Source organism: Apis cerana, linkage group LG8 (assembly GCF_029169275.1).
Source record: "Apis cerana isolate GH-2021 linkage group LG8, AcerK_1.0, whole genome shotgun sequence".
NCBI lineage: Eukaryota > Metazoa > Arthropoda > Insecta > Hymenoptera > Apidae > Apis > Apis cerana.
Window position 1 is genome coordinate 1,557,272 of NC_083859.1, and position 27,246 is coordinate 1,584,517.

At 28.0% G+C, this 27,246-nt stretch overlaps 2 protein-coding genes and 1 long non-coding RNA gene across 7 annotated transcripts in view; 1 reads left to right on the forward strand and 2 right to left on the reverse strand.

The window, feature by feature from the left end:
• Nucleotides 1–1,379: 1,379 nt before the first annotated feature.
• Nucleotides 1,380–20,136, reverse strand: LOC107996791 (E3 ubiquitin-protein ligase HUWE1). 3 transcript variants are annotated; one of them, XM_017055025.3, is made up of 43 exons: nucleotides 19,259–20,136; nucleotides 17,909–17,987; nucleotides 17,600–17,818; nucleotides 17,279–17,518; nucleotides 17,130–17,192; nucleotides 16,838–17,053; nucleotides 16,421–16,692; nucleotides 16,041–16,317; nucleotides 15,330–15,962; nucleotides 14,966–15,235; nucleotides 13,620–14,822; nucleotides 13,264–13,550; nucleotides 12,932–13,169; nucleotides 12,739–12,861; nucleotides 9,696–12,607; nucleotides 9,422–9,542; nucleotides 9,206–9,311; nucleotides 8,842–9,129; nucleotides 8,586–8,730; nucleotides 8,241–8,382; nucleotides 8,052–8,178; nucleotides 7,819–7,968; nucleotides 7,594–7,740; nucleotides 7,326–7,511; nucleotides 7,063–7,237; nucleotides 6,649–6,918; nucleotides 6,326–6,554; nucleotides 6,015–6,195; nucleotides 5,574–5,943; nucleotides 5,313–5,489; nucleotides 4,502–5,117; nucleotides 4,242–4,411; nucleotides 3,966–4,147; nucleotides 3,823–3,882; nucleotides 3,615–3,736; nucleotides 3,298–3,535; nucleotides 2,927–3,202; nucleotides 2,667–2,855; nucleotides 2,404–2,591; nucleotides 2,181–2,314; nucleotides 1,934–2,099; nucleotides 1,657–1,847; nucleotides 1,380–1,589 (listed from the first exon to the last, which is right to left on the reverse strand). In XM_017055025.3, exons 2-43 carry the CDS (start codon nucleotides 17,951–17,953, stop codon nucleotides 1,487–1,489), a joined length of 12,447 nt encoding a protein of 4,148 aa, XP_016910514.1. In that variant the 5' UTR covers nucleotides 17,954–17,987; nucleotides 19,259–20,136; the 3' UTR covers nucleotides 1,380–1,486. The 3 variants fall into 3 exon arrangements, with proteins under 3 accessions (XP_016910514.1, XP_016910505.1, XP_061933827.1); XM_017055016.3 differs by having other exon boundaries at nucleotides 9,422–9,557; XM_062077843.1 differs by lacking the exon at nucleotides 19,259–20,136 and adding an exon at nucleotides 18,804–19,191 and having other exon boundaries at nucleotides 9,422–9,557.
• Nucleotides 20,137–23,183: 3,047 nt separating this feature from the next.
• Nucleotides 23,184–25,553, reverse strand: LOC133666522 (uncharacterized). The gene is made up of 2 exons (XR_009830749.1): nucleotides 25,422–25,553; nucleotides 23,184–24,619 (listed from the first exon to the last, which is right to left on the reverse strand). It is a non-coding gene; the product is annotated as an uncharacterized LOC133666522 (long non-coding RNA).
• The window catches only part of LOC107997280 (uncharacterized), a 28,695-nt gene continuing 26,426 nt past the window's right edge, over nucleotides 24,978–27,246 (forward strand). The window contains exons 1-2 of one of the 3 annotated variants that reach the window (XM_062077845.1): nucleotides 24,978–25,206; nucleotides 25,594–26,492. In XM_062077845.1, coding sequence (XP_061933829.1) covers nucleotides 26,435–26,492 — 58 coding nt within the window. In that variant the 5' untranslated portion in view covers nucleotides 24,978–25,206; nucleotides 25,594–26,434. Of the gene's footprint in view, nucleotides 25,207–25,593; nucleotides 26,493–27,246 lie in introns of those variants that run through there. The other 2 variants (XM_028666223.2, XM_062077846.1) reach the window with 2 other exon arrangements.

The following is a 27,246-nucleotide window of genomic DNA, read 5'->3' on the forward strand; positions in this document are numbered from 1 at the left end:
AATTTTTCATTCTAGTTAACTTTTTTAAATAACGTGACTCTTACGGTAACTTTATATTTCGTATATGTATATATATAATATGTATATATACACACATATATATATATACATATTTGATTTAACGTTTACTAAAATGCTATGCTATCAAGGTGTCTTCGTGTAATTAAAAAAAAAAAGAGAGAGAGACGCAATCGTTTTATAAGAAATACAACATTTAGTTTATTTTGCGAATTCCTAAGCAATAACTCCCTAACAATATCGCGAAAAAGAGTCCGGTGGATCTATGCTTTTTTTCAACGTATATTGTCCTATTCGATGTGTTTACAAAAATTAACATCTGTTCGATTATGAAAATCTCATTATACGTTTCCTCCAGAGAAGAAGCATTTAGGTTGAAATAAAGGAAGTTCAAGGATATTCAAAGATTGGAAAGTTGGCGAATTGGACGTGATTTTGCGCTATATCCAGAGGAAAAAAAGAAAAAGGAAAAAAAACATTACATGACTTCCTTTTTAACATCACATTTCTCAAATGATTAATATTAAAACGATATTAATTAATGATTATTACTATCGATTAAGAATAATATAATTATTAATACTAATAGTGTACAACCATACGTTATTCTTTTTTCTTGCGGGCGTTAAGGATATAACATCGTGAAATGTTTTTCTCATATTTAGGCTCATGTCTAATCGGTTTCTTGAATAATATTACTCTGTTTCACATTCGTTCATTTTACATACACACCCATTCACGCTCTTACATACAACACGTTTCTTTTTCTTTTTTTTCTGATCTCGCGTTCAGATCCATGTATTCTAAGTTTCTGGCAGCTTTCTTTCACGCATAATAAGGAAATAAACACATACTCGGAATACAGGCACACTTCTCTATAACTTTTCCATTTGCCTTCTCGACATGGCAACAACTCGTTTCCGATTTCTTTCCTACCCCATATCTGAATCTGTTCAAGAGTAGAGCGGTTTTGAGTCGCAATTATATTACATTTATTTCAGCCCGCTGCATTCTCTCTTATTTTTCTTTTTTTCCAATGATGAATTACATTGAATTCTTATTTATTATCTCTTAATTGTTAAGATCCTTAACTAAAGTGTCTGATTTTTTAAGTCTTCCTTCCATCAGGAATTATTTATCTTTAAGCTCTGCATCTCCTCATTTTTTTTTTAAAGATCGTTCAACAAAATAAACTCTAGCGACGAGACATCGGTAATTACATCGTTAATTTTACGTATATACATACGCCTTTAGTTTTAATATGTATATATAGCGAAGTAAAAAGTTTATATACTAAATCTTGAGCGAAGATCAATCGGTACTTTTACATTTGTTTTATCAATATTTTAATCATTTTTCCCTTTGTTATTTTTGGTTGTTTTTTATATCTTATTCCTCTTTTCTTTTTTGTCTTCGCTCTTCGATTTTCATGCAAAATCACGCAAAATTTGCTCAACTTTGCAGAAATTTAGGCGAAACCGAATCCTTCACTGCATTCGTGGATCGCTTTTAATAAATTCGTGCGAAGCTTATCGTATGTTTCATAAACTGGTAGATCTAGCTGATTGAAACTAGAAACGAATTTTATAAGTTAAATTTAAATTCGAAAGAATTCAAAATGAAATAATATATATTTACCATGTATGTGCTGACGGAAGTCTATCTGTCGATCTATCTTCACGATGAATTTGGAACTTTTGTATACCATTCATTCCTTCTAAAGCAGCGAAACCTTGAAGTGGCACTTTTGAAGTTCCAGTAACAAATTGCAAAAATTTAGCCCTATCTGCTTGATCGAAACCTCGTAATGCTCTCCAGAACCATTGAATCTAAATATAAAATAAATAATATTTCTTATTAATAAATTCAAATTCAAATTTAAAAATATTGTTAGATAAAATATTTTGCTATATACTTGTAAAGAATTTGCATTATATTTATGATATTCAGTATTAGCTTTAAGATCCTCAATATCTACATTGGGTAATCCACTAATTAACAATTCAAGTTCTTGTTCATTGAATATAGAGATCAGTCGTTTGGGGATAATATCATAAAAACCTTCTAGGAACGCATTTAATCTGTAAACAAATAAAAAAATATTATATTTTATAAATCTATAAGAAATTTAAAATATTAAAATTAATCTTTATTTTATTTACTGTTTACGAATTGCTCCAGTCATTTTCATTTGACATACGAGCCGAATATATTCTAATTTTGTTTCCTCAGTAACAATGATATTACGTCCATTTGGTATTAAGTCACGCACATCATTTACACCAAATTCGTTTACCTAGAAAATCAATTAAAAAATCATAATGTACAATAAAAAAAATGAATATATAAATAAAAATTGAAAATTCTATTAATCTATTAATTTACCTCTGTAGAGAAAGTTAATTCGTATCCAAGATCAGCAATATTATGCTCTGTGAGATATACAAGTCCTTTGTAAAAACTATAATCCTCACTTTCCATATCTGTATGTTTCACAAGTATTCCCAAAATGTGTTTATAAAAACTACGCGTGAAGTAACATTCTAATAATTTGTTATCATAAATTGCTTTAGCTGTGATAACAATTATCAATATTAATTATTTTTATTTTTTTGTATATCATTAAAAATATAAAGTAAAAAACTTACCTATAACTCGACCGACAAATTTATAATAACATAAGTGATTAGGATTACAATGTGAAGAGGAGTTTATCATGTATGTAACTCGATCGCCAGGACTTACAGTAAACAATGCGTACATAGGATTAAAAATTTCTCTGGAAATAATAACATACCACTCTCTAAGTAATCCTCCAGCATCTTGCCCTTCTTCACCTAAAATAGAATAAAACAAAATAGACTTCATATCTTAACATATTTTTTAATGATTTTTGCATATTATGTACCTTCAAAAACAATATAAAAACGATTTTTCCATTCATCAGCATTACGCCTATGAAGTTCTCGAAATGAATCTTCAAATACATTATTCCTACGAACATGTACTGCCAATTCTTCCCTTCGAATACCTTCATCCATTCGTTCTAATTCTGTTCGGAAATATCGTCTTTTTACGTCAAAATCAAGAACTCTTGTATGATCCACTAATACAGAGAATGGTCCATCTGCTAAATGTGTGGTTGTTTGACGAAGAATTTGATTTAAAACAGTTCTGTGCGTTTCTGTGTAAAACGTAATAAATATGAATTTTTATTATATAATATTCTATTAAATGTATATATAATATTATATATGATATTTTAATATACTAATGTACCTGCAAATTTAAGGAACTTGAGTTGGTCCGGTGGTAACGTCTTCTGTGGCGTAGGTTGTATATCCCAAGAAGTATTAATAGTAGCTTCTGATTGGGATGTTCCTTCATTATCTGAGTAAATTGGTGAAACAGGTGTTAGATCAGGAACTACTTCACGATTTTCCGTACTTGTACTTAGATGACGATCACGAGAAGTACTCGATGATGAATGTACTAGGAAAAATGCTTCTACTGCAGGCTATAAAATATAATTCATCATGTGCAATTTTCTAATAAGAAATTAAATAGAAATAAAATTTATAAACATAAATATTTACTTGCAATACTAAAACTGCATGTTGATCTGGAGTATATTCCAATTCCAATAAACAAGCACTAAGTGTTTCCCACAGATGATCTAATACTAAACTTTCACTTAATAATGGAAGTTTGTCTTCACCTATAAATTTCAAATATATTTAGTAAGAATATTTACTAACTGTGAAAATTAAGCTATGTTTATAAAAATATAAAGCTTCAAATTACCTGATTCTGAAGCTTGATTAGTATTTTCAGTATCTACAGAACTTTCGGAACTTTGAGTGGCTGAAAAAAAATATTATAATTTATTTTATTTTTTATTTTATATTAATATTTCAATGACAGAAGTAATGAAATGTTGAACATACATGTTTTTTTATTATTTGCTAAACGTACAGCTTCTCTTATTTGTACAATCACTTTAAGTATTCTTAAGAAAAATGCCTGACTAGAAGTTTTGCTAACAAGAGCAGCCATCGATGGTAATTGAAGATCGCTGCCGGCTTTAACTTTACTTGGTGCAGTAATAACTACACTCTCGTTGGTAAACCTATAATAAATTATTATATCGATGTATAAATACAAAAAAAAAAAAATAGTATTTGTACATTGTATAATTCAAAAACCTATCTAAAAGAACATACCTATCTAAAAGAACCCAACGAGAACCTCCAGTACTAGTTGACGGTTGCTCTTCGATAGAATTTCGTCTAAGTTCACGATTCAAAACTTTTAATTCCATTAATAAATCTTTAATATGTTCACAAACAACATTAGCCAATTCCATGGCACCTTCTAAGAGTAATTTTAATATCTGTAAAAATTATTTTATCAAATTAATAATTTAAAAAATTTTTTAAATATATAAATATTAAATGTATATAAATAGAACTTGAGCAATTACCAATTGTCTAGTAGGATCAGGACAATGAGATAAATTAAGCAACAAAGCTGTTGCATCTTCAAGTCCTTCTTCAGAGCAACTTTTACTTGTCAATACTTGCACAGCCAATTTAAGATGTTCTTCTGGTGCAGCAATGCTTTGTTCTTTATTCACATCTGTTCTTTTATTCTTATTTCCTTCTTGTCTACGATACGGATTCACTTCCGTTAATCCGATTGAAATTAAAGACAACAATTTCAACACTTTATCCGTTAATTGACTGCTACGTTTAATAACCGACCAGTTTAACATTGAAATTAATTGACCGAAAGCGGATGATTCAAAAGTTGTGGTATTATGTTCCGTATCATTTCCTAAATTTGAATTTGAGTGTGACCTAGCAACTGATTTTCCTTTTTTCGAAGCACATGAATCAAGTTTCAACAACATATCCCAAAAATCAGGTTGATCACTTTTTCCTGGTTTTGATGTTGATTTACCTTTTGAACCGATTTCTTCTTTGTTACTTGAATCTTTTTCTTTATTACTTTCTTTTTCATCTGATTCTTTAGATTTGATTGGTACAAAGTAACCAGGAAAGCCTTTAGCCAATGATATTAATAATTCTAATGTATGCCTACAAAAAATGCAGATAAATTAATTAAATTATTTAAAAATTCTTTGTAAAATATATTTAGATAAATATATTTAGATAAAATATATTTGTAAAATTTATTTATTTCTTTGTAAAATCTGTTATACAATAGATTGTCTTTAAAATACATTTATATTTTTTTTAGGCACATATATATGAATAATTTAATTAATTTACCTGCATACTGTAGGAGCTGCTTGAGGATGGATGGCAATACTACTGCCTTGTCTTTCTGATTTTTTGCCTCCATGTCTAATAATATGAAAAACATTTGCTCTGCATCCAAGCGCAGCATCAATACTGATGTTTAACCATGACTGTGCATTGCTTCTTTGATCAAAAATTTTAGGAGCACTAAAAAAAAAAAAGAAATTAAAAGATATATATACAATATAATTATATAAAATATATTTGTCTTTAAAAAATAAAATATTTTACCAATAATCATGATGCATCATGGGCACTAAGCTTTTTCTTCTGATTTTTCCACCAAAGTCCATGGCTATATCTTTATTTTCATCATTACTTCTTTCCATGATACTTAGTAAAGCTCTAACTACCCATTCCCTTGTGCTACCGTGATAGCAAAGATTCCTGATAACTCTATGAAGCCTTAATGTATTAATTTTTGGTTCATCAACAAACAGTAATACCAATACGCAAGCCATCGACTCATGATCCAATAATTGTCTACCTCTGAGTCGTAGACCCGCTCCATGATGCGTTATACTAGGATCACCATTTGACCATGGTTGCCATCCTCTTTGTGCTACTGTATGAATCGCATAACGCGTACCACCACCTCTACCTATTATTTTATGTTTAATTAGTTTTGTAATTAAATATTTCAAATATAAATATATGATATTTATCATTTACCTCTTCCAGAATTTCGCAATATACTAGATAAGGCGGCATTTCCTTGACTAACGTGATTAAGAAATCGATCTTGCATTATATGTCTATTTCGAGCTTCCCATTCTCTTCGAAGATTTTGAGCTTCTTGAGCTAAGTCTGGTGGAAGAACGGATATTTGCGATTCTTCCATATCAGTTAAAATCTATACATATAAGAAAAATAAAATTATACATTAAATATTTTAATAAAAAAAAATAAAAATAAAACATTAGAAATGTTTCAATAAAAAAAATATGAATAAAATATGAATAAAAGTTGACTTCTTGACTGACCGCTTGTCGAAGAGAAGGTTGTAAATTTTGGAAGAATGCAGCTGCATCAACTGGATCTTCTGGATTGGCACTTGCGGCTGCATGACGTTGTTGTTCTAAGCGTTGTTGTGCAAGAACTTCTTCTTGTATTGCTGGAGGTAAAGCAGCTAAAAATTCAGGATTAACTTCAACCGGGCCTGTTAATTCTTCGACTACAGTTGCCTGTGCTCGTTGTCGAATTCGTTGAAGTCTATGAAAATTGCAAAAATCAGAATCAATGAATTAAAAATAGATTTATTTCTACTCAATTTCTTTTATTATATAAATAGTAATATGATAAATACCTTAGTTGCTCAGCAATAACTTCGTCACGCATATCTTCGGGTAATGCAGCTAAGAAAGAAGGATCTACACCATCCGGTAATTGTTGTTCTTGAGATTGTTGATTTTGTTGTTGTCGCTGCGATTGTTCTTGTGATTGTTGTGGCTCTTGTTGTTGCTGCTGTTGTAGAGATGGTTGTTGCTGCTGCTGCTGTTGTTGTTGTTGTTCTGATATTTCTGGATTAATATTTTCCGACGCGGAAGTGGTAGGTATTTGATTGAGGATATTCGCACTATATCAAGAATATATAAATTAAATTAATAAACTTAGTCACATTAATTTTTAATTAATTGATTGAATGAGTTATATTAAATGAGTTAATTTTATGTGTATATTATATATACATATATATATATATATATATAAAGATATTTACTTTCGCTCAACATTTGATTGACTGTCATCCGTAAGAATTCTTATCCATTCAGATGAATCACTTTCTCTTAATAGATCTTCATTAGGTTCTTGACTAAAATCAACAACTATGGATGTATTAGGTCGACTAGATGTTTCATTAGTATTAGATCCTTCAACGGTACGTTCAGATTGTCCTGTAATAATTAGTTCACATTGTTAAAAACTTTCTGTGCTGAAAAAAGAAATTAATAATAATAAAAAATAATTTTAAAATTAAATTACTTAATCTGCTTGCTTCAGACGCGCAAGGTCCAAGTACAGAATCCACTATACTTTCAGCAAGTTCCAAAGTTGGATTTCGGTTACTTATTCTAGGATCTCTAGGTTCTGTTGGTTGTTCTTCTGGTGGGGGAGGTGGTGGTCGTTCTTCATCTTCTTGAATGGTTGCATCCATTTCACCAGTTACATCTAAAAATTGATATGATTAAAATTTAATAATTTAATTTTTGTTTAATTAAATTTTAGCTAATATAAATGTTGATAATTGTACCAATTATATCTTCGTCAAGTGTGCGTTCTAATCGAGTTGTTTCCACGCAAGTTTCAAATCTAGGAACAAAATTATTCGTTTCTTCTCTTTGTGATGTTGATGCAGTTGATATTTGTTCATCCATAGATATTATAGTAGAAGAACCAGCTAAAAAATATAATTAAAAATAAGCGTATATAGTTATTTGTAAAATACAACTGAAATAATTAATTGTAATCAATATACATTCTGTATTATTTAAATGATCTTTTCCATCTTTGTTGTCTTTTTCATTTTTTTTCTCAGAAGCGTATTGCATTTTACGTCTTTCACGTCGTTCTCCCAATTCTGCATTTCTACGTTTTTCCAGTCCAGGAATTAGTTTATGTACAACACCTTTAACAAAAACAAATTATTTTATTTTTCTAAAATCCTTTTTTTTTTTTTAATTTATTAATATCTTTAATATTGATATTTACCGACACAGCAATCCGTCTGAGAGTCTCCATCTAATAATTTGCTTTCTTCAATCCACCAATGTAAAGCAGTAGGAGTATTATTTACTGTAGTTGCAAGACTAGATCCAAAAAGATAGCCAGATTGATCCTAAAAAATTATTATTAATGAAGAAAAAATAAATTAATTAATAAAAATCATAATTTACAAACCACAAAATCTATTTGTTCTTCTTCTTGATTTGTTAATATTCCAACACCGTTATCCATTACTACAACGCGTGTATCTCGAAAACTGGAAGCTAAAACCTGACTGGCAGATAATGGAATTGCTTGTGCAGCTGGACCTAAAAGTCTATTGATTGCAAATACAATATATATATTATTTTACAAAAATTTAATTGATTGAATGAAAGTAAAATATTTAATTATATTTTATATAATTACAAATTTTTTAATTATTTTTTATGTATTTATATTTTTAATATAAAAATTTACATATTTTTAAACTCAAATTTATATAAATGTAATTAATGTATTTAATTTGAATTAATTTACCTTTGTAATATTACTGGTGGATTTGGATTTCGTGGATTTGGTAATTGAAGATATTGATATCTTCGCGGTCGTACAGCTCTCTGACCTCTTGTATTAGTAGCATCTAAACCTCCTTGTGGTATTAGCAATGAATGGGAATTAATACCTGCAAATAAAGAAATCAATTTATATTATAATTAAATATCAATTTTTTATAATATAATTATTTATTATTTTTTGATATTATTATTATCATAATGATCAATTTCATGCTCACCACTACTTTCAGAAATTGATGGAGGATTTTCAAATAGTCCCAAAGGAAGAGGAAATGTTGTACTCCATGGAAGACTAGATCGTGGTGTAACTGTAGTTGAAGAATTCACGTTGTCTTGATTATCTATATTATGTCGAATCATTACGACACTACTACCATCACGATCTGTTGATGGAATCATTCTGAATACACCACTTTCTCCTACATCTTCGTAGAATTCAATTCCGTCTTCTTCGTAATTTGAGGATCCTTCTTCTTCTTCTTCCTCTTCTTCTTCATTTTCTTCTCCTGATAAGTAAAATTTTAATATTAATACAATTCAATTGAATAAATATTTCTATTATATATGACATAATAAAGTTACCATCATCCTCTTCTTCTTCTTCTTCATCTTCATCATCTTGCACTTCATCTTCATTATCATCAGATGGGTTACTATCAGAATCCGAATCAGAGCTCATTAAATCCTCCTAAAAGATATAATTCCATAAAATAAAAATTAAATATATTAAAAATCATTATATTTTAAATATTTTGATTTATAAAAAAAAATAAAATAATTAATATAAAATATTCTTACCGTAGCATCTCGTGTTGGATCAAAATCAGCTTCTCCATCTCTTATTGCAAGACTTTCTTCATCAATGTCCATTGGTCTATGTGGTCGAGAAGATTGATCTTCCGTCACGCCCGGTCCGTCCCTGGAAAATAGTACACTACTTGACTATAAGTACAGTAGCTTATACAAATTTAAAAATATGTATATATATATTCATTAAAATTTTTATATTATTAATTCAATTAATATTTCAAAAAAGAAAATTTTAAAAATATAAAACATCATATATGGTTACCTTTCAAGCAGTTGATCCATAATGTCTTCTAAAGCAGCTTCATCTTCATGTACTTGACTTTCCGAAGTAGGTTCAAGACTTTCCGCAGTAACAGATATATCGTGTTCTGTATTCTCTGCGTCTTCGTTCGTTTCTTCACCAACAGCATGTGTCGCTTCTGATGTTGTAGTTCCTGTTTGTTCTCCAATAGGCTCTTCTTGAACTGTTCTACTTTTTGGTTTTGTAAATTTATTATTAATAGCACCTGGCATTGGTTGATTTATAATTCGTGAAAGCGTTTCCAATGGTTTTAAAGCAGCATTGATGGTAGCAGCCATATTTGGACTTGATAAATCCAGACTATGTGGAATTTTTGCTAAATCTGTAATTATTCCTTTTCTCAACATGATTCTTACAATATAGTTAACATTGTTGTACTGATGCATCTTCAAGGAGGTCCTTAATTGATTGTAAGAAGTTGGTGGACAACTATCAATCATGGTAGAGATCAATCCAACTAATAATTGAATTTGTGCATGTTTCTCAGAACTTTCAGGAAGAGCTAGAGTTCTTGTTAAAGCTGCTTTTACTTCAGTCACTAAAGTTGTTTGAACATCTGGAGAATGATTACAGGAAGCAATAGCAGCTATTAACATTCTCGCCATACTGCTGCATTGTTTGTCACTTGAATTTTCTGGTGACATTGGTAAAAGCTTATCCAAAAGAAAAGCAAGAGCTGTTGTATATTCAGGAACCATTTCACTTTGTCCGGCTCGATATGCATGCTCTGTAATTAAACTTGCAACTGCACTATATGAGCGAACGGCTTCTGCAAGAATCTTCAGAATAGCAGATTTTGTTAACAAAGGTTTTTCTGCTTCTTCTGGTTCTACTTTACTATTGTTACTATTATCTGGATAAATTTTCATTGGTATTATTTGAGAAACTTGATCCTCATCATCAAGAGTATCATTTGATGTTGTTGCATTATTTCTAAGAACATCTCGTCGAGAAGATGAACTTCCAACATTAGAATAAGATGTCTTCTTTTCTGGACTCCTTGTTGGTGTAGAAGATTTTTCATCAGAGACAACTGGCATAGGCTTTATAAGAGCATTCAGAAGATCTTTTACAACAGATATTGAAGCTTTTTCTACCATAGGCATTACTGATGAGTGACTTGGTGGAAGTGCCTTGACAATTAATCTATTATCATCATCCTCTTTTCCTAACAGACGAATATCTACTCTTAAAATGTTTTCACAAACTTCTCTATAAACTTCCGGATTGCGACATACAGCGCTATTAATTTGACGTGTCATAAATAATATTTCTTTGCAAGCTGGAGGAATATTGCCTTGAGTACGACTACGAATTACTTTTTCCATGGCTAATCGAAGAGTACATGGTTCTTCCAAAGCATGTCTTATTAAAAGAGTACTTAAAGTTATGCATCCAATGAAACTGCTTGCTTGAGACATTTCTAGAAGAAGTTTCACACCACCCTCACGAACAAATATTTCGGCATTTTCATAATCTCTTGTAAGTCTCAAACAAACTTTCATAGCTGCATGTAAAGCATCTCGATCTACTGGAATAGCCATCAATCTTACACAAGCGCGTATGATACTTGGAGCCATGCTAGGATCTAACCCTTGTAAAACTGTATTCCGTTTATCTTCTATTCGATTTTCATCAGTGTCCATATTTGTATCAGAACCTGATCCACCATCTTCATTTCCGGTATGCAATTTAAAGCCCATCGTGATAGGTCTTCTATTACCAGTTTCTTCGTTAACTTGAGTCATGCATGAAAAATTAATTACATATCGTCGCCTATTACATGTTACTCTAGTACTAGATTCGCCAGCCCAATACGCATCATTAATTATTCGATTATTTACTGGAGAATATAAATTCCATTTTCCTGTGCTGAGATCAAACCATTTCCACATCCTAGTTGTTACTTTATACATTAATTCTTTTCTCTTTGTCAGTACTGCTACTTTTTCTAAACGTTCTATCAGTAATAACAAAGGTGCAAGCCATTTTCTAGTTTTCGTAGATGATGTATCCTTATTACCTTCTTTAACAATTTTACTTTTACTTGCAGTTAACGGACCCTCACTTACGACTAATAAACGTACGAGTTTATTTAAAATAGCATATTCTTCTACGATTTGAGCACAGGGCACTCGCATTTCTTGGAATGTTCCCTCAAAGAACATTGTATATAGATAAATACGTCCAGTAACTTTATTAGCTTCTTTACATTCTACTAATTTTACTCCAGCATTCGGATCTTGACTTTCAGCAACTTCAATTAAATAATCTACTAGACCACCAATTTCTTTCATAAGTTGTCGTAACATATTATCACGCCATTCATCTCCGTTTCTTTTAGCGATAGCAACTAATAAATCGCAAATTCTGTATACAGTATCAGGCATGAGATCCAATAAATTTAAACATTGACTTAAAGCATTTTGTGTAAATTTATCTATGCTTTCAGTTATGGTAGTAGCTTCACGTGAACTAGATTCTTCTGTGCTGAAAACATTTCGCGTTTCCGCTGTTTCTCCAAGCGACATCGCTATGGCATGCATTATTTGATCATCATCTACCAGTTCTAAGTCCATTATTAAATCTTGTCCGCTTACATCACCTGCTGGCACATCTGATCGACGTAAAGTAGCAGGATTAGTTAATAAATAATCAGTAGCTTGTTCAACTGTCAATGTATGAAGCAAAGCTTCTATGCAATGAGCTCTACTGAAACCCATATCCATCAATTGTCTTAGATGTTCTGGATTTACATCTGCTTCTGGTTCTTCTCTGCGATCAGATATTGTTCCGCCTCTTCCGATTCCACTAGTTCCACTAGTACTACCACTAATACCTCCTTCATTATTTTCTTCTTTTTCAGCATGTTCCTATAAAGCAATTAATTTAAAAAAAATTTGTTTTTTTTTTCAATTTTCTTTCTTAGATATTTAATCTTTCTTTTCTTAGATATTATTAATATTAATTCTACATATTTTGCATAAATATAAAATATATATACCTTTATGATCTGCTCACTTCGTAAAATATGTCTTAAGATGGATAAAATAAGTTCTGTCATATGAACTCCATAATTTTTTAAAGGTTTCTTTCCCCACATTAGCATTACTGCCTCAAAAGCTTCCTATAATTGATAAAAAATATAAATATAATCAATAACATAAAATATCTTATTTATTTCGTTTTGAACAAACCTTATGAATATCCGTAAGATATTTTATAGGATCAAATGTTTCATATACTTTGTATATTCCAGTACATTTTGAAGAAACAACATATGGAGAATCAAGAAGAGTTTTAGGATTCACCATTTTCTCTAAAATCATTAACCAACCATCTAAGAATTCTCCAGTACAATCAGGTAAATTTGGATGCTCTAATCCTTCAGATAACGGAAATTGTCCTCCTCCAGATAATACCCAATGGAAAGCACTAAAAATATATAAAAATATTATTCGAAATAAAATATGAATTATTAAGAATTTAAAAAATTATATTTCTTAATATCATTATTAAATTTACTTACGCGAAAAATGCATTTTGTCCGCCGAGTTTAACGAATTTTTGAAGCATCAAATGAAATGGATATCCCTTTTCATCAAATAGTGCAGGAGATACAAAACTTAGAGTGCACATCAAAAAGGTTACTTGAAGTTTTGGTACTGTTGATGGTGGTAATTTATCCCATGATAATCCGCGAATTAATACACAATTTAAAGCAGTTGCTACACTTCTAGACGCTTGTGAAGGTAGGGCTGGTATTGGAGGCATTTGTTGTCCTCTGCGTTGTCTAATTGGAGAGCCCATGCAAAGCTGAATAAATTTTAATATTAAAATTAGAAATAAAAATATATTCCAAAATTTGAATAATGCCTTATTTACCTTTACAAGTATAGCAAAGAGTTCTGCTAAAGCTCTGCCCATTTTAGATGTAAGTCCCAGCAAATGTTTAGGATATGTAAGTCGATGAGAATTTGGAGATATTCTTCCTGTAGTAACACTTGGTTTTTCGTCTACTTCCATAGGTATAGGAGGTGGATCAGTGCTTAAAGCTTCCATAGCTGTAGTCATTCCATTACTTCCCATATCTGTAGATGTAGCACCAGACCAACTAGTACTTTCACTTTCATTTGTTGATTCAGGACGTATAAGTTTATCCATATCTTCTTTTCCAAAATCACAACCAGCTGGAATAAAATCTTCCGTGGTAAGTGCTAATAAGGCTGTACTTTCCCAGATTAAAGCTGTGTACAGTTCTGATAAACCTTTCAGAACAGTTAAACCAAGCTCGGAACCCCAATGATTCATAGCCAAGTTTCTGATTTCACTTTGACTGGTACGGCACACTTGTGCAAACATTATTATATATCCATAAGCAGCATTCATAGCATGAAGTAAAGGTGTTGCCGTATCACTGGTAAAAGCTGTTTCCAAATTCGGAGCATTGACAAGTTCATGTAATAAAACAGATCCTCCTGGAGCTTCCATATAATTGTATAATGGTTTCAGCAAATTCAAAACTTCATTCAACTGAGACAGACCAGTTTTAAGAACTAATGGTTCATGTGCGAGATTTAAAATACTTTTACAAACTGTAGCTACAGCTTGTGCCGTTTGGGCAACTGAATGATCCACTGGAAGATTGGGTAATCCTAAAATTGATAATAATGGTACAAGACCTTTTTGGGCAACAAATTCTCTACAATGATCATCCGTCGAATTATTACTAAGAATAGCATCAACGAATTTTGTAACATTTTGTATATATTCCATTAAAGCTATTGGAGTTTTCTCTCTAGGTTGAGGTGGTGGAACTGGTTGAGCAGTGGATGATGAACATTGTTCCTCACGTTGTGGATGAGAACTTGTACTAGCTTCTTCTTCATCCTCTTCTTCTTCATCGCTACTACTTCCACTGCCACCTCCTCCTCCTGCACCAGAATCTCCAACTCCAACTCCAACAGATTGTCCAGAAGATTGACGATTTCCAGAAGTAGTATTTGATTGAGAATTATCGAATTTATCTTCAGCTTGCAAGCATATATAACGAGGATCACAACCCAGTACACAAAGTTCTTCTAATAACTATAAAAATAAAACATATAAATATTAATATGAATAATATATATTTATTGCTATTATATTCGTTTTTGATTTTAAATTCAACAAATATTGTGTAAAGTTATATTTAAAATATACTATGTATATTAAAAAAAAATATATAATACCTTTATAACAGCAGCGATTGCATCAACCTTTAAACTTGGCTGATGTCGCATTAATTCATCCATTGCATTACCCAAATTCGAAGCAGTATCACCTAAAGGATCTGTGCTACGACGTCGATTCATTGCAGGCAGATAAAGTGGCGATAATAATACTTTAAATAAGCGTTCGAAAGGACGTCGTTTTACAAATGATTCTAGTCCACGCTGATTTAAACACAAAGCACTAAATACATTAGGCAATGATCCTAGAACTTCTCTACTAGCAGGAATCTGTAAATACAAATAATATATTAATAAATATTATATTATTTTCATTAATATATTATACATTATATTTTTTAAAATAAATTAACAAGTTAATTACTTCTTTAATTAGTAAAGCATGCAATACAAGATCAGTTAATCCATTATCCTGTAAAGAAGATAATAAAGATGGCTCTTGGAAAACATATACTGTTACAGCATCTGTTGCAATAAGGAACAAAGAAGGACCATAATATTCTGAATTACTGATAATGTGTCTCAAGGAAGAAGGCAAAGTACCCTCCATAACATGTCTAATACTATCAGAAAATGTAGGATCTTGAATAATTTTTTTAATAAAATTTAATAACGCTTTTAAAAGTGTAACTCGCTGTGGTAGACAAGTTTTTCCAGTTTTTCCAGCCGAATAATCTGGTATTTGTTCATTTTTATCATCAGTTTTAGAACTCATGTTCTCATCTTCCGAAAATTCCATAGGATTAGATGATTCTTCACGCTCATCAAAAGCACGTGAAGATGTAGAACTTTCATCGCGATCCATTGATCTTTCACGAGTGGCCTGAGAATTATCTTGATAATGTATCGGTTCTATTTCAAATGGTTGTTCTTTTCTACAAACATTTACTTCCATATCAAGACGATTAATAAAACTGGCTAAACCACCATGAGCTTGAAATCCTTGCATATCTATATTTGTTATTAAGTCTATAACACGAACTGCCCTTGTTACAAACTATAAATAAGAAATTAAAATTGAGTACGAAAATATTTTATGAAATTAAATAAACAATGAAATTGTAAAAAATTTTACCGTCAAATGTTCAAACTCGCTACCAGGCCAATTCATGATTTTTAACAAACTTTCCATCATTCCACAACTAACAAGTGCTTCACATCCTGCTTCATAACTTGAAAGATGGTAAAGAAAGCTAAATAAAGCTGTTGCAAGTGACAAAGGAAATGGTTGTCCTTCAGGTTGTGGAGAAATCAATGTTGAAATACAAGTTCGAATTAATACAGGAAAAAATCCATGATATGAATTAGCTCCAGTGACATCGATTATCATATTTAATCTTGAACTAGGTTTTCTAAAATAAATTAAAATGAATCAATAAGTAAAAAAATTAATGATACAAAATTTCGTAAAAAATATCGAAAAAATTATAATTTTAGCATAATATTTTTTCTTACTTTGGAAAATGTGGATTGCGATCTAAATGAATGATACTTGTAAGAGTTCTTAAAGCAGCAGCACGTAATTCAACAAGATGTGCATGTGGAAGTTCCAGTAATTCAACTAATTCTTCTAAAAGTCCAGGATGCAGCAAACTATGTGCATTTTCTTCTAGTTCACTATTATATACAAGTATTGATAATGCCTGCAGCCGAGCGTGCACACATTGTAATCGTCTTCTATAGTCAGAGAAACTGTGTGCTAATCTTATATGTGTAAATAACGCAATCTAAAAAAAAAAAAAATAACAAACCTAAATATTTATATATACATTCATTAAATAATTAAATATATTATAATAATTTATATATTAAATTATATTCATTAAATATTAAATACATACCAAAATTAATATTAAAACAAATATAATTTACCTGACGATCTTGGGGTACATTATTGACTTTTAACAAATCATTCATAATTTGTGCTGGTGTTTTACCCAGTTTATCTACATTTTCTATATGTATACATGTTACAAAATTCGTCTGTCCAGATTTTTTTGTGCCAATGTTTGATGTGGCATTTGAATCTGTCGTTGAATTTTCTGCATAAAATTCAAAATGCAATGTTGTGGCACTTGCTGGAAGTGGCTAAAAAAATTAAAAAAAAAAAAAAGAATGCAATATATTTTATAAGAATTATAATCATTTATAGAATTTATGTTACCTTATCTGGATATTCTTTACAACATTCTGCTAAACCAAATCCATTTTCTTTACCTCCCCAACTCTAAAATATAAAAATTGTACTTAGAACTTTTATAAGTTTCCTATATATTAATATAACAATTAAATCAATTAATGCACATATCCTACCTCTGCTAAAAGAGTAAGTCTACTTAATAAAGCTTGCCTCTTGTCACTGTTTAAACGTGCAATGAAATTGCTACGTTTACTGAACATATAGAGAATATTTAATACACCAAGGACAACATGCATGTCACAGCTTGATAATAAAGTCACTAGATGTTCCATACTGCTGTATAAATGTCGCGAATATGAATGTTCAATTAATAATGTTGTAAGATGTAGAACCCAAAGGAGAAGTTCTTTTGCCTATAAGTAATAGAATAAATATATTTACATATTTTTAAGAATAATAATCCATAAAAAAATAAAATTATATAACAATTGTACTTCTCTATTTTGAGGGAGATCACAAGCCAATTCCCATGGATTATCTGGGCTTTTAGCAGCAGCTTCTTCCAAAATGCTGTCACTAAGATCCAATACATCAACCCAATGAAATAATTCACATTTACCAAAAGTCCATGCATCTATTTGCTTTAGCTCCTCTAGCAATTCTGCATGGGAGCATGAGCGCAACTTGTTTATAAGCGCCTGACATTTTGCAGGCTAAAAATTTATTTAAATTATGTAGAAATTAATATATTAGCATATTCTATAATATTTTTTCTTAGAAAATATGATTAAAATATTACTTACCGCTTCTGATGTATATTTTCTCAATCTATTGCGATCAATTTTCATTTTGACAGATAGAGTCTCTTCAAGAATTTAAAATCTGAAACATTATTTTACAATACATTTAATAAAAATAATTAATATACTTTTCATTAAATATATATAAATATGATAATGTAATTTATTAATCTAATAAAAATTTTTCTTTAATCATTATACTTTTAATAAATAAAATCATTTTTATAGTTATTAATTAATAAATATTTTATTCTATATTTTACTGTTAAAATTTTTTAAAGATTATTAAATCAAGAATAAAAAAATATAACTTATATAATGTTTATGCAATCTCATTTAATATGAACAACGAATTTCAAAATCAATAAATATAATAATATTAATGGAATATATTTAAAAAATATATATTTTAAAAATTTAATTCATATTCTTGAATATTAAATAATAATTTCCTAAAAAATTTATGTATTATTTCACAAATTTTTTTTATATTGCGAAATAAAATTATTGCGAAAAAAATTATCTTTATTACGAAATCATTATTCCATATAAATCATAAAATTCATTAGATTATTAAATTAAATGTTTTAGTAAAATAATAAAATAATATAAAATAAAAGAAAACACTTTATCATTTTTATGTTGATTATAAAATTTTTCCATATGGTTTTTTAAAACTGATACTAAAATAAAATCATTGTTATTAATATACATACATATATGTATATATATATATCTTTGAATCGATAATTTTTTTAATTATTATTTAATAAAAAATTTAACTAATAAAACGGCATAAATCATACAAATTTATATCAATTAAAAAAAATTTTAATTTAGAACATAGTTAATTATAACACAACATTCGTAAAAAGAATAACACAATGACGTCGTAAACCTCATGATAAGCCTTGAAAGCATGACAAATCGTGACAAAACGTACTGTCGACGGCGCGAATAGTTATTTAAATGAATCTGTATAAGGAAACACATAATCGATTATAAAAGGAAAAAAAGCAACGTAAACAAAGGAATTTTCTAAGAAAAATACAATACAGTTGCAATGTAAATTTTAATGTTCTAGAAGTTCCGACCGTTAGAAGGACAATAGGAACGAAAACAGCCTCGATTCTCGTTAAGATGCAGAGTCATCAATTTCTAGAGCCTAACCTAACTTAAGTGTATGCGACTAACATAAAATAATAACAAAGATAAAATACTTGTGAATAATTTTAAAAATTATATTGGAAAATAACAAATAATAACGAATAACGGGTTAAAACGATAAGAAAACGAACTATAGAATACATAAAAGTGGTGAAAGCAGAGATGCACTCGTGGCACGAAACTTACCTATAGATAAGCCGACAAGGATTTGATAGAGTCGTCCTTGTCGTTCGGCCTTTCGATAAATTCGAGGTCGGAACGATGCGGCATCACGGCCGTCGAAAACCGTTCCGTCGGTGGTTTCTTACCACCTTGATCGTCCTCGACTAGATTATATATCTTCAGTCAATGGGACGCCGTTTTAATTTCGCACAATGCTAAATGGAATTCGACGAAATCAAACCGAATGATTTGAAATGACAAGAATTGACCGGTTTCTGTGAGAATAGATATCGAACTAGATCAAAACAAAACTTAGCGAGCGTGAATAGAGCGCGATCCTCTTCTATCGCTTAGCGCCAATCGGAGTACCGATCACCGCCATTTTACCGAGGCTTTTCGCGGAGGATCGTCCACCTTTCCTTTTAACCTTTCCTTTCGTAATGTGCTTCCGGATTGCAAGCTTCTCGAATAATCTTGCAAAAGTTCACGACCTTCACGCAACACTACACAACACTGCACACGGATTAGAAGAATCGACAATCAACGATTTTATTATTCCGAATGCACCACACTGACTGCTTGTGTACGCAGAATCATATATATCATATAGACTGAACAAGGCAGCACTGCTACTAACCACTGGTAGCTGTTTCGCATCTTTTGTTAAGAAATTTCATAAAACTGTACGTTTGCATTCTATCACTGCGCAATATGGAGGATTATATAGCAAATGTGTCCTACTCTCTGCACCGATTTTTCTGATTCGTTCACTTCCGAGAAATTCGTACTTATGATAGGACGCTTTGCAACTATTCGTAACTGTTCTTCATTATGTGTCGTTGTTGAACATGCGTCTAGAAACACTATGAGAAATTCAGTCATGCGTTACAAAATGCTTCATGTGAATGGGACTTAAAGTTATTATGAACACTGACTTGTAGATCTTCCTTTTCAGCCAATCCTAACGAAACTTTCCATTGTATAGTGATCTGATTGACTAAACATATAAAGGGTTTTATTTTTTATATATAAGCCGCTCCATTTAATTATTCCTTTTAAACTGCGCAGTATTGAACAAGCGTATAACAATAAAACTTCTTTTCTTTTATATTATGATTTTATTCATAATTATTAATAACGTTTTATAAATATGAATTTTAAAAAAATTTATTTAAACATTGAATTATCTTAATTTTTTAATTTTAATTTTTTTAAATCATAATTGAAAATTTTTAAATTGGATTATTCTTAGATTTATGTATTTTCTATTCATTTTAAAAAATGTTAAATTGTGATATTAAATATAATTTTTATATAAATTAGATGATTATTCGATTTTATATAATTTTAAAATATTTAGATATTTTTTTAATATTTTTTTAAAATATTTTCTTTTTATGCAAATATTTAAAAGTACCAAAATTCAGTAACTAAATAATATTCTAGTGGTTTATTGACGATTGGCACTAGTTAAATGTATCGAAGAATAGATTCTTTTGAATTATTCTTTCAATTATTTAAAATATAATATTAAAATTATTTAACATATAATTATAGATAAATATTCTTATAAAATTTCTAAGGTATTTTTATTTTAAACATGAACAATAATAGAAATAATTTACGATTATATATAATTAATTATATCTATATATTAATAAATATGGTTCAGCTTTTTATGAAAAAAAATAATTTTCTTAATTTATTATTTTTAATTTTTATTCTTTTCACTAAATTCATAATAATAATAATTTGAAATTTCATCGATTTTTAATATTTTCTTTAATAGTTTTTTCGTTATATAGTGATAATATTTATAATTGTTTCATAAAATTTATACAAGATAAGTTTTTTCTTCAATTACAAGGATATTCACTGCAATTATAATGAATTAAAATTGAAATTAAAATTTAATAAATAAGTTAAGTAAGTATCAAATTCTAATTTAAATATTCAAATTAAATTAAACTCATAATTTTCAAAAAAATAATAATTTTCTAAGTATTTGTACTTCTAATATATAATTATATTATGTTTTAAATGCCCAAATTCTATTGAATTTTATTAAATATGTATTTAATATTTATTTTTCTAAATTGTATTTTTAATATTTGAATTTTTTGAAAAATAATACTAATTTTTATAAATTAAAATTGAAAATATGATGTTTCAGATTACTCTATTGTAATATTTTGTTTCATCGCTATACAACGAAAGCTTATGAAAAACTATAGGCAATTTTGCAGATATTGGATAAATTTTGTATATTTGACAGATATTTGTAGGACAATCGATCATCGATATTATTACTTTTTAAACAAAAAAACTGAGAATTAGCTAGGATATATCTGATATTTTTTTTTATATTTATAGATGATCGTCGTTGAATATTCATCATTCGATTTATTGTGGCTAAAGATATTTATTCATCAAAAAGTAAATAAGAACTAATAATAAGAAACATTGACCGCCGTTAAGAAGTTTGTCCACGAACTTATGATTAGTACTCACCATTACCGATTTCTTGTCACTATGATGAAGATTGCCACGAATGGAAAAAGTTATAATGTTTTTCTTGAACATAAAATGTATAAGCAGAATAAAAAATGGTAACATATTTAATTATTATTTTATATTATAGATATTTAATATTATAGATTATTTAATATTATAATTATTATTAAATATAATAAATTAAATATAATAATTATAATTTTATATGTACATATATTTTTTAGATTAGATTTAAAATTAGTTACATTTTAAATTAAATTCTATTTTTAATTGGTATTTTTTTTATTTAATACTTTTTATAAGAATCATTTTTCTTTATATTAATAATTATGAACGAAATACAAGTTGTAATTAATTTAATTTTTTTTTCACAAGAATTTAACAAAAAAATGATTGATTTCTGTGTACAATAAAAAAAATGTATGTATTAACATTGTATGTATTGTATGTATTATTAACATGTAATATGGAACATTCTCAAATATTTTTTATTTAATTATTGAGACCAAATTTAATTAGAATGATACAATTATACAATATATATAAAGTAAGTAAATTTATATTATGCTGACATTATCAATTTGATAATAACTTTTTAATTAATATAGGCAAAGAATTCTTTAATAGTTATGTTATGATGCATTCTTTACCGTGACCTAATCTCATTAAATTATATTACTGTATATCATATTTCATATTAGCTTAATTAATGTCATTTCCTCGAATTTTTCATAAAAATTTTGCTATTTTAGTTATATTTAAATAAATTTAATTATGAAAGTATATCAAAGTATTTATATTAATAATTAGTTTGTATATTAAAATATATGATAATATTATAATATTTTTTAATTTTTATAAAATTACAAAAATTAAAATTGATATTTGATTATAATTAAAATAATAGTTAAATTTTGTATTTTAAAAAAAAATTTTCTCAACTGTAAAATTATAATGAAATCAGTGCATGAAATAAAAATAAAGCAGCAAGAGAATTAAATATTTCATAAATATTTCAAAATATAATAAAAAAACAAAAACTATTTAAGTTCATATATAAAATATAAATTTAATTTATTATCTAATGAACAATATTATTTATTTTTCTTTTTTGTTTTGTAAAAAAAAAATAATTTTGGTTTTATTTAATTTCTCATAATTTTTATTTAAAAAAATATTCGGACAATATTTGAAATTTTAAATTACGTAATAATATTTAAATTATTTTAAAAATTAAAGAATTAGATTATTGATAAAATTATGGATGTCTGGATTAGGTATTATCCAAGGAAGAAAATTGTTTCGCAAATACTTGTCTTTTCATTCAGTTTTATAAAAGCAAACTATCTTTAATGAAAACTAATAAATAAATAAAATAAAAATAAATAAATAGCGGAGGTATAAAAAAAAAGTAAATGAATTAAACTGACTAATATATTTTCTTACGATATATTTTTATTATTAATTATTATCGTATTATATTTTTTAATATAATTTCACTCATCATAAGATATTATTCTCTTTTAGTATTTCTTTTAAATTACAAACTTTATATTTTTGTATATTTTTGTATATTTTATTATTAAATAATATTTTTAAAAATATTATAATTTACAGAGAAAAATTCATGAAATTTGAATAATTTATATAGATTGTTTTATTTGTTTATCTTTTTTACACAAACATTGAAACAATTTTTAGTTATTAAATTATTTATTTTTAGACTATTGAGAAAAATATGTCAAAAGTAAAATTACATGTTTCTTTTATTATTGAAACTATATTGGAAAAAAAATTTTCATATATAAATTGGACAATATCTTTACAATTGTATTGATCAACTACTTGTGTTGAATTCATATAGTTTTATTCAATATTTAGAGATTTTGTTATCTTATAACTTTCAGCTTGTATCGACAAATTGCTATTATGAGTGTTATATGAATCACAAATACTTTTCTTCGAGATATACTACAGTAATTAAAAAAATATAAAAATGTAATAAAAATAACTTAATTTTTTTTAAGTTTTGAAAATTGTAGATATAACACTTTAAAATATTGTTTTTATTACAAAAAAAATTATTCTTTACAGGAAAATAAATATTTTGAAAGTCTTCTAAAAAATTATGTCTGAAAGATAGTGATTTTCAGAAAGTAAAGTTTTCAAAAATAATTATATGTTTTTTTTTCTTATTTATAAGAAAATTATATAAACTATTGATTTAATATCCATAACTTTTAATAAAAAAAAATGATGATTTAATTATAAATAATTATAATATAATAATTAAAATAAGCGAAAAGTATATAAAAAAAAATAACATAATATTCTGATCTTATCAGATTGGAAATCTCACATTTGTCATAAAATAAAATCGCAAAACCAAAAAGCTTAATTTACTCTGGATTGGGTTGGTTTCCATGTAGTTATGTAAATATTTTCATAACAATGAAAGAAACGCTTTCTTTTTCTTAGTAATGTTACTTCTATAATCGTAGAGAGACCTTGATAAAAATTTTAAAAAAATCTTTTTATGAATTTTACAGCTATTCATGATATCGGAGTGCAGTAGAAGGATAAAACATAGAAAGAGAGAATAGAAACAAGATTGGAATGGGAATGGAATCTGGACAGTGGCGCGCATGCGTCGACCCCGTTCATTCACTCCTCCAAATCATTCATAAATCGCGGAATCCTACGCTTGTAATCTTCGCACTTCTCGCAGTTAATGATAAAACAACGTATATTGTGAGTTTGCTGTGCGAAATGCTACAAAATTATGTCACAACTTCGTTATTTTTTCAAATAGAAAAATCAATAAGTTTGCTGCTAATTATAGATGAGTTTTTGGACTTCTTTCCTTTAAGACTGAAATATGAAAGATAAAAGATTATTATTATTATTATTGCTAGGAAAATAATTAAAAAGGAAATCTTTAATTTAATTTATATTAAATTTTAATTAATGATATATATAATAAATAGAGATTAAGAATGTACAAAAAAGAAAGTATAAATAAAAAAGTAAATATAAAAATGCATTATTTAAAAATATAATATTTACTAATTTTAATAAATATATTCACGAGATAATAACTGGATTGTTACTAGAAATTTGTTAGGTAATTAATATGTGTATACATATTATTATATACATACAATAAAAATAGAGCAATTGTCTATTATTAAAATATAAAATTTGATTATAATGATTATTTTATGATCATGTTGATGAAAAATGCAAACATATCTGAATATTCGAATTTATTAATGAAAAATCAGAATGCTTTCATCCTTGTAATATAACTAGGATGAGACATCGTCTTCGATTCAGATATAATTGACGCGTCGACTGCACACGCGCTCAGTTAGATACAGTGGGGATAAAGGAAGTGAGGATATACCGGATTCGAGACTGATGGAAAGTAGGAACAGAATCAAGCTAGCCACGCATGTGTAAATGCATTAAAATAGTTATTCTTATTTTCTAAATACATGTTTTCAAAAACTATAAAAAAATTTATTATAATAAAACATGATTTGTCTTTATGAAATAATCTTCTAATCTTAAAGATTTGATAACCTCAAAATCATGTACTTTTGGAATATTTTTTAAATCATTTTAAATTATATATAAATTTGCATTATAATATATAATAATTGTTACTCACGTATTTCTTTGAAAATACATTTGTATGTAGAATGTATTATTTGTTATTTCCAAAGAATCGTTTAATATGGAAAATTGAGTTTTATTTTGAATGCGATTATAAGTCGAAGAAGCTTGAAATTAGATCAGACCCATTACTAATCGAATGCTGCACATCGGTGGTGTATTCATAGCAGGGGGAAGATGGTGCGCATAGCTGAGAAACAGTGCGTTAGTGGGGGTAACTAATTCAAGTGGAAGGGAGACGGCGCACGCACACCTATGTGGGCACGGAATTCGGAAGAGCGGCAACTTCAGTGGCATTCGTTTGCGAACCGCGGTACGGTGTGGCTCGCGGTTATTTCGTAATACACATATTTTAATTTCAACCCTTCGATTTCGTAGTGTTTCAATCTTTGACATAGTACGAATCAAGTGATTTTTAATACGCAATTAATCACTGTTGCCTTACAAAATAGAAGTTCTTTGATAAATCATTAAAAAAAGGAAGAAAATATACTAACAAATTTCTCCGAAATTTTCGTGCCTAAATTATCAATTGTGATCGTGAAGGCCTATATATAATAGATTCATAATTAAAGTAAATAAGTTTATAAGAAGAAACAGAGTATCAAACAGTATTTCATCACGTTCCTTCTCAGTAAAACTCGTGGAAAGTACTGTACGCTTCAGTTCACGGTATACTATTCAGAGGGACGGAACAAGAGAGAAGGAATAAAGGAGAAAAAAAGAGAAGAGTCACTTTATCGAAGAAAGCTCACAATCGAGCTTTTACATTCTCATCTTTTTGTTGATGTATTTTAATTCATTTTAACTAATATTTTTTTTCTGAAATGTATTGTTTTATCGATAATTATGATTTATACATGTCAGTAATTCAATGAACATTGTGCGGATGATTTTGTTTGATCGATGTATCGCGTTTGATCTTGGCAGATCTCGATAATCGAAAGTGAATGAATTCAAGTGGTGGCGCACCAGATTGAACTTTAAGGAAAATTGAATATTTTAAACATGAAGCTCAAAGGAACATTTATGTTGTTAATTATTGCTAATGCAGTCTACAGTCAAAGTAAGTACACATTATTAATTTTTATCTTTAAACATATTTCAAATATAATTTCTAACATATAAATTTAAATTGTTGCATAACGTAAATAATTAAAATGTTTTATGAATTTATAAATTTTAATTATTAAATAGAAATAATTTTAAGGAAACGATTACTTTATGATTTATAATGTTGAATCATTTACATTAGTTTTTTTCAATGTAAATATACAAATGATATTAATACCGGACTACTCTATGGTATAACCGTTTTTCTGACCATTGATCAAACAGATTTTATTCATAGCATAATGTCGTCGTATTCTAAAATAGCTTAAGATTTTTTTCTAATGAGTCAACGTACTGTTTTCAGTAGCATTATAATTATTTTTGAATTACGTAATATTGAATTTTTAAAAGATTTTTCTGTGAATCCCATCCACATGTTTATATCTTCGTGAATTATATGCTATCCAATTTATTTCAATGGAATTTGAACATCATATTTCAAATATATTGATTTGATGGTCATTTTTATCTTTATTTATTTTGAAGGTTAGTCCATTTACATAAAGTTTAATTTAAAATTACAATCTTTTGACAAAGTTATAATTTATACTATTTTTTATCATTTTTTCTTTAATTTTCTATAACAGATTTGATTAATAATTATAATTTATCAATCTAATGAGAGAAAGGACTGATAATTAATATGAATTTAATTTAAGAAGATAGCAATGTTATAACAATGATAAGATAAAATACCATAATAATAA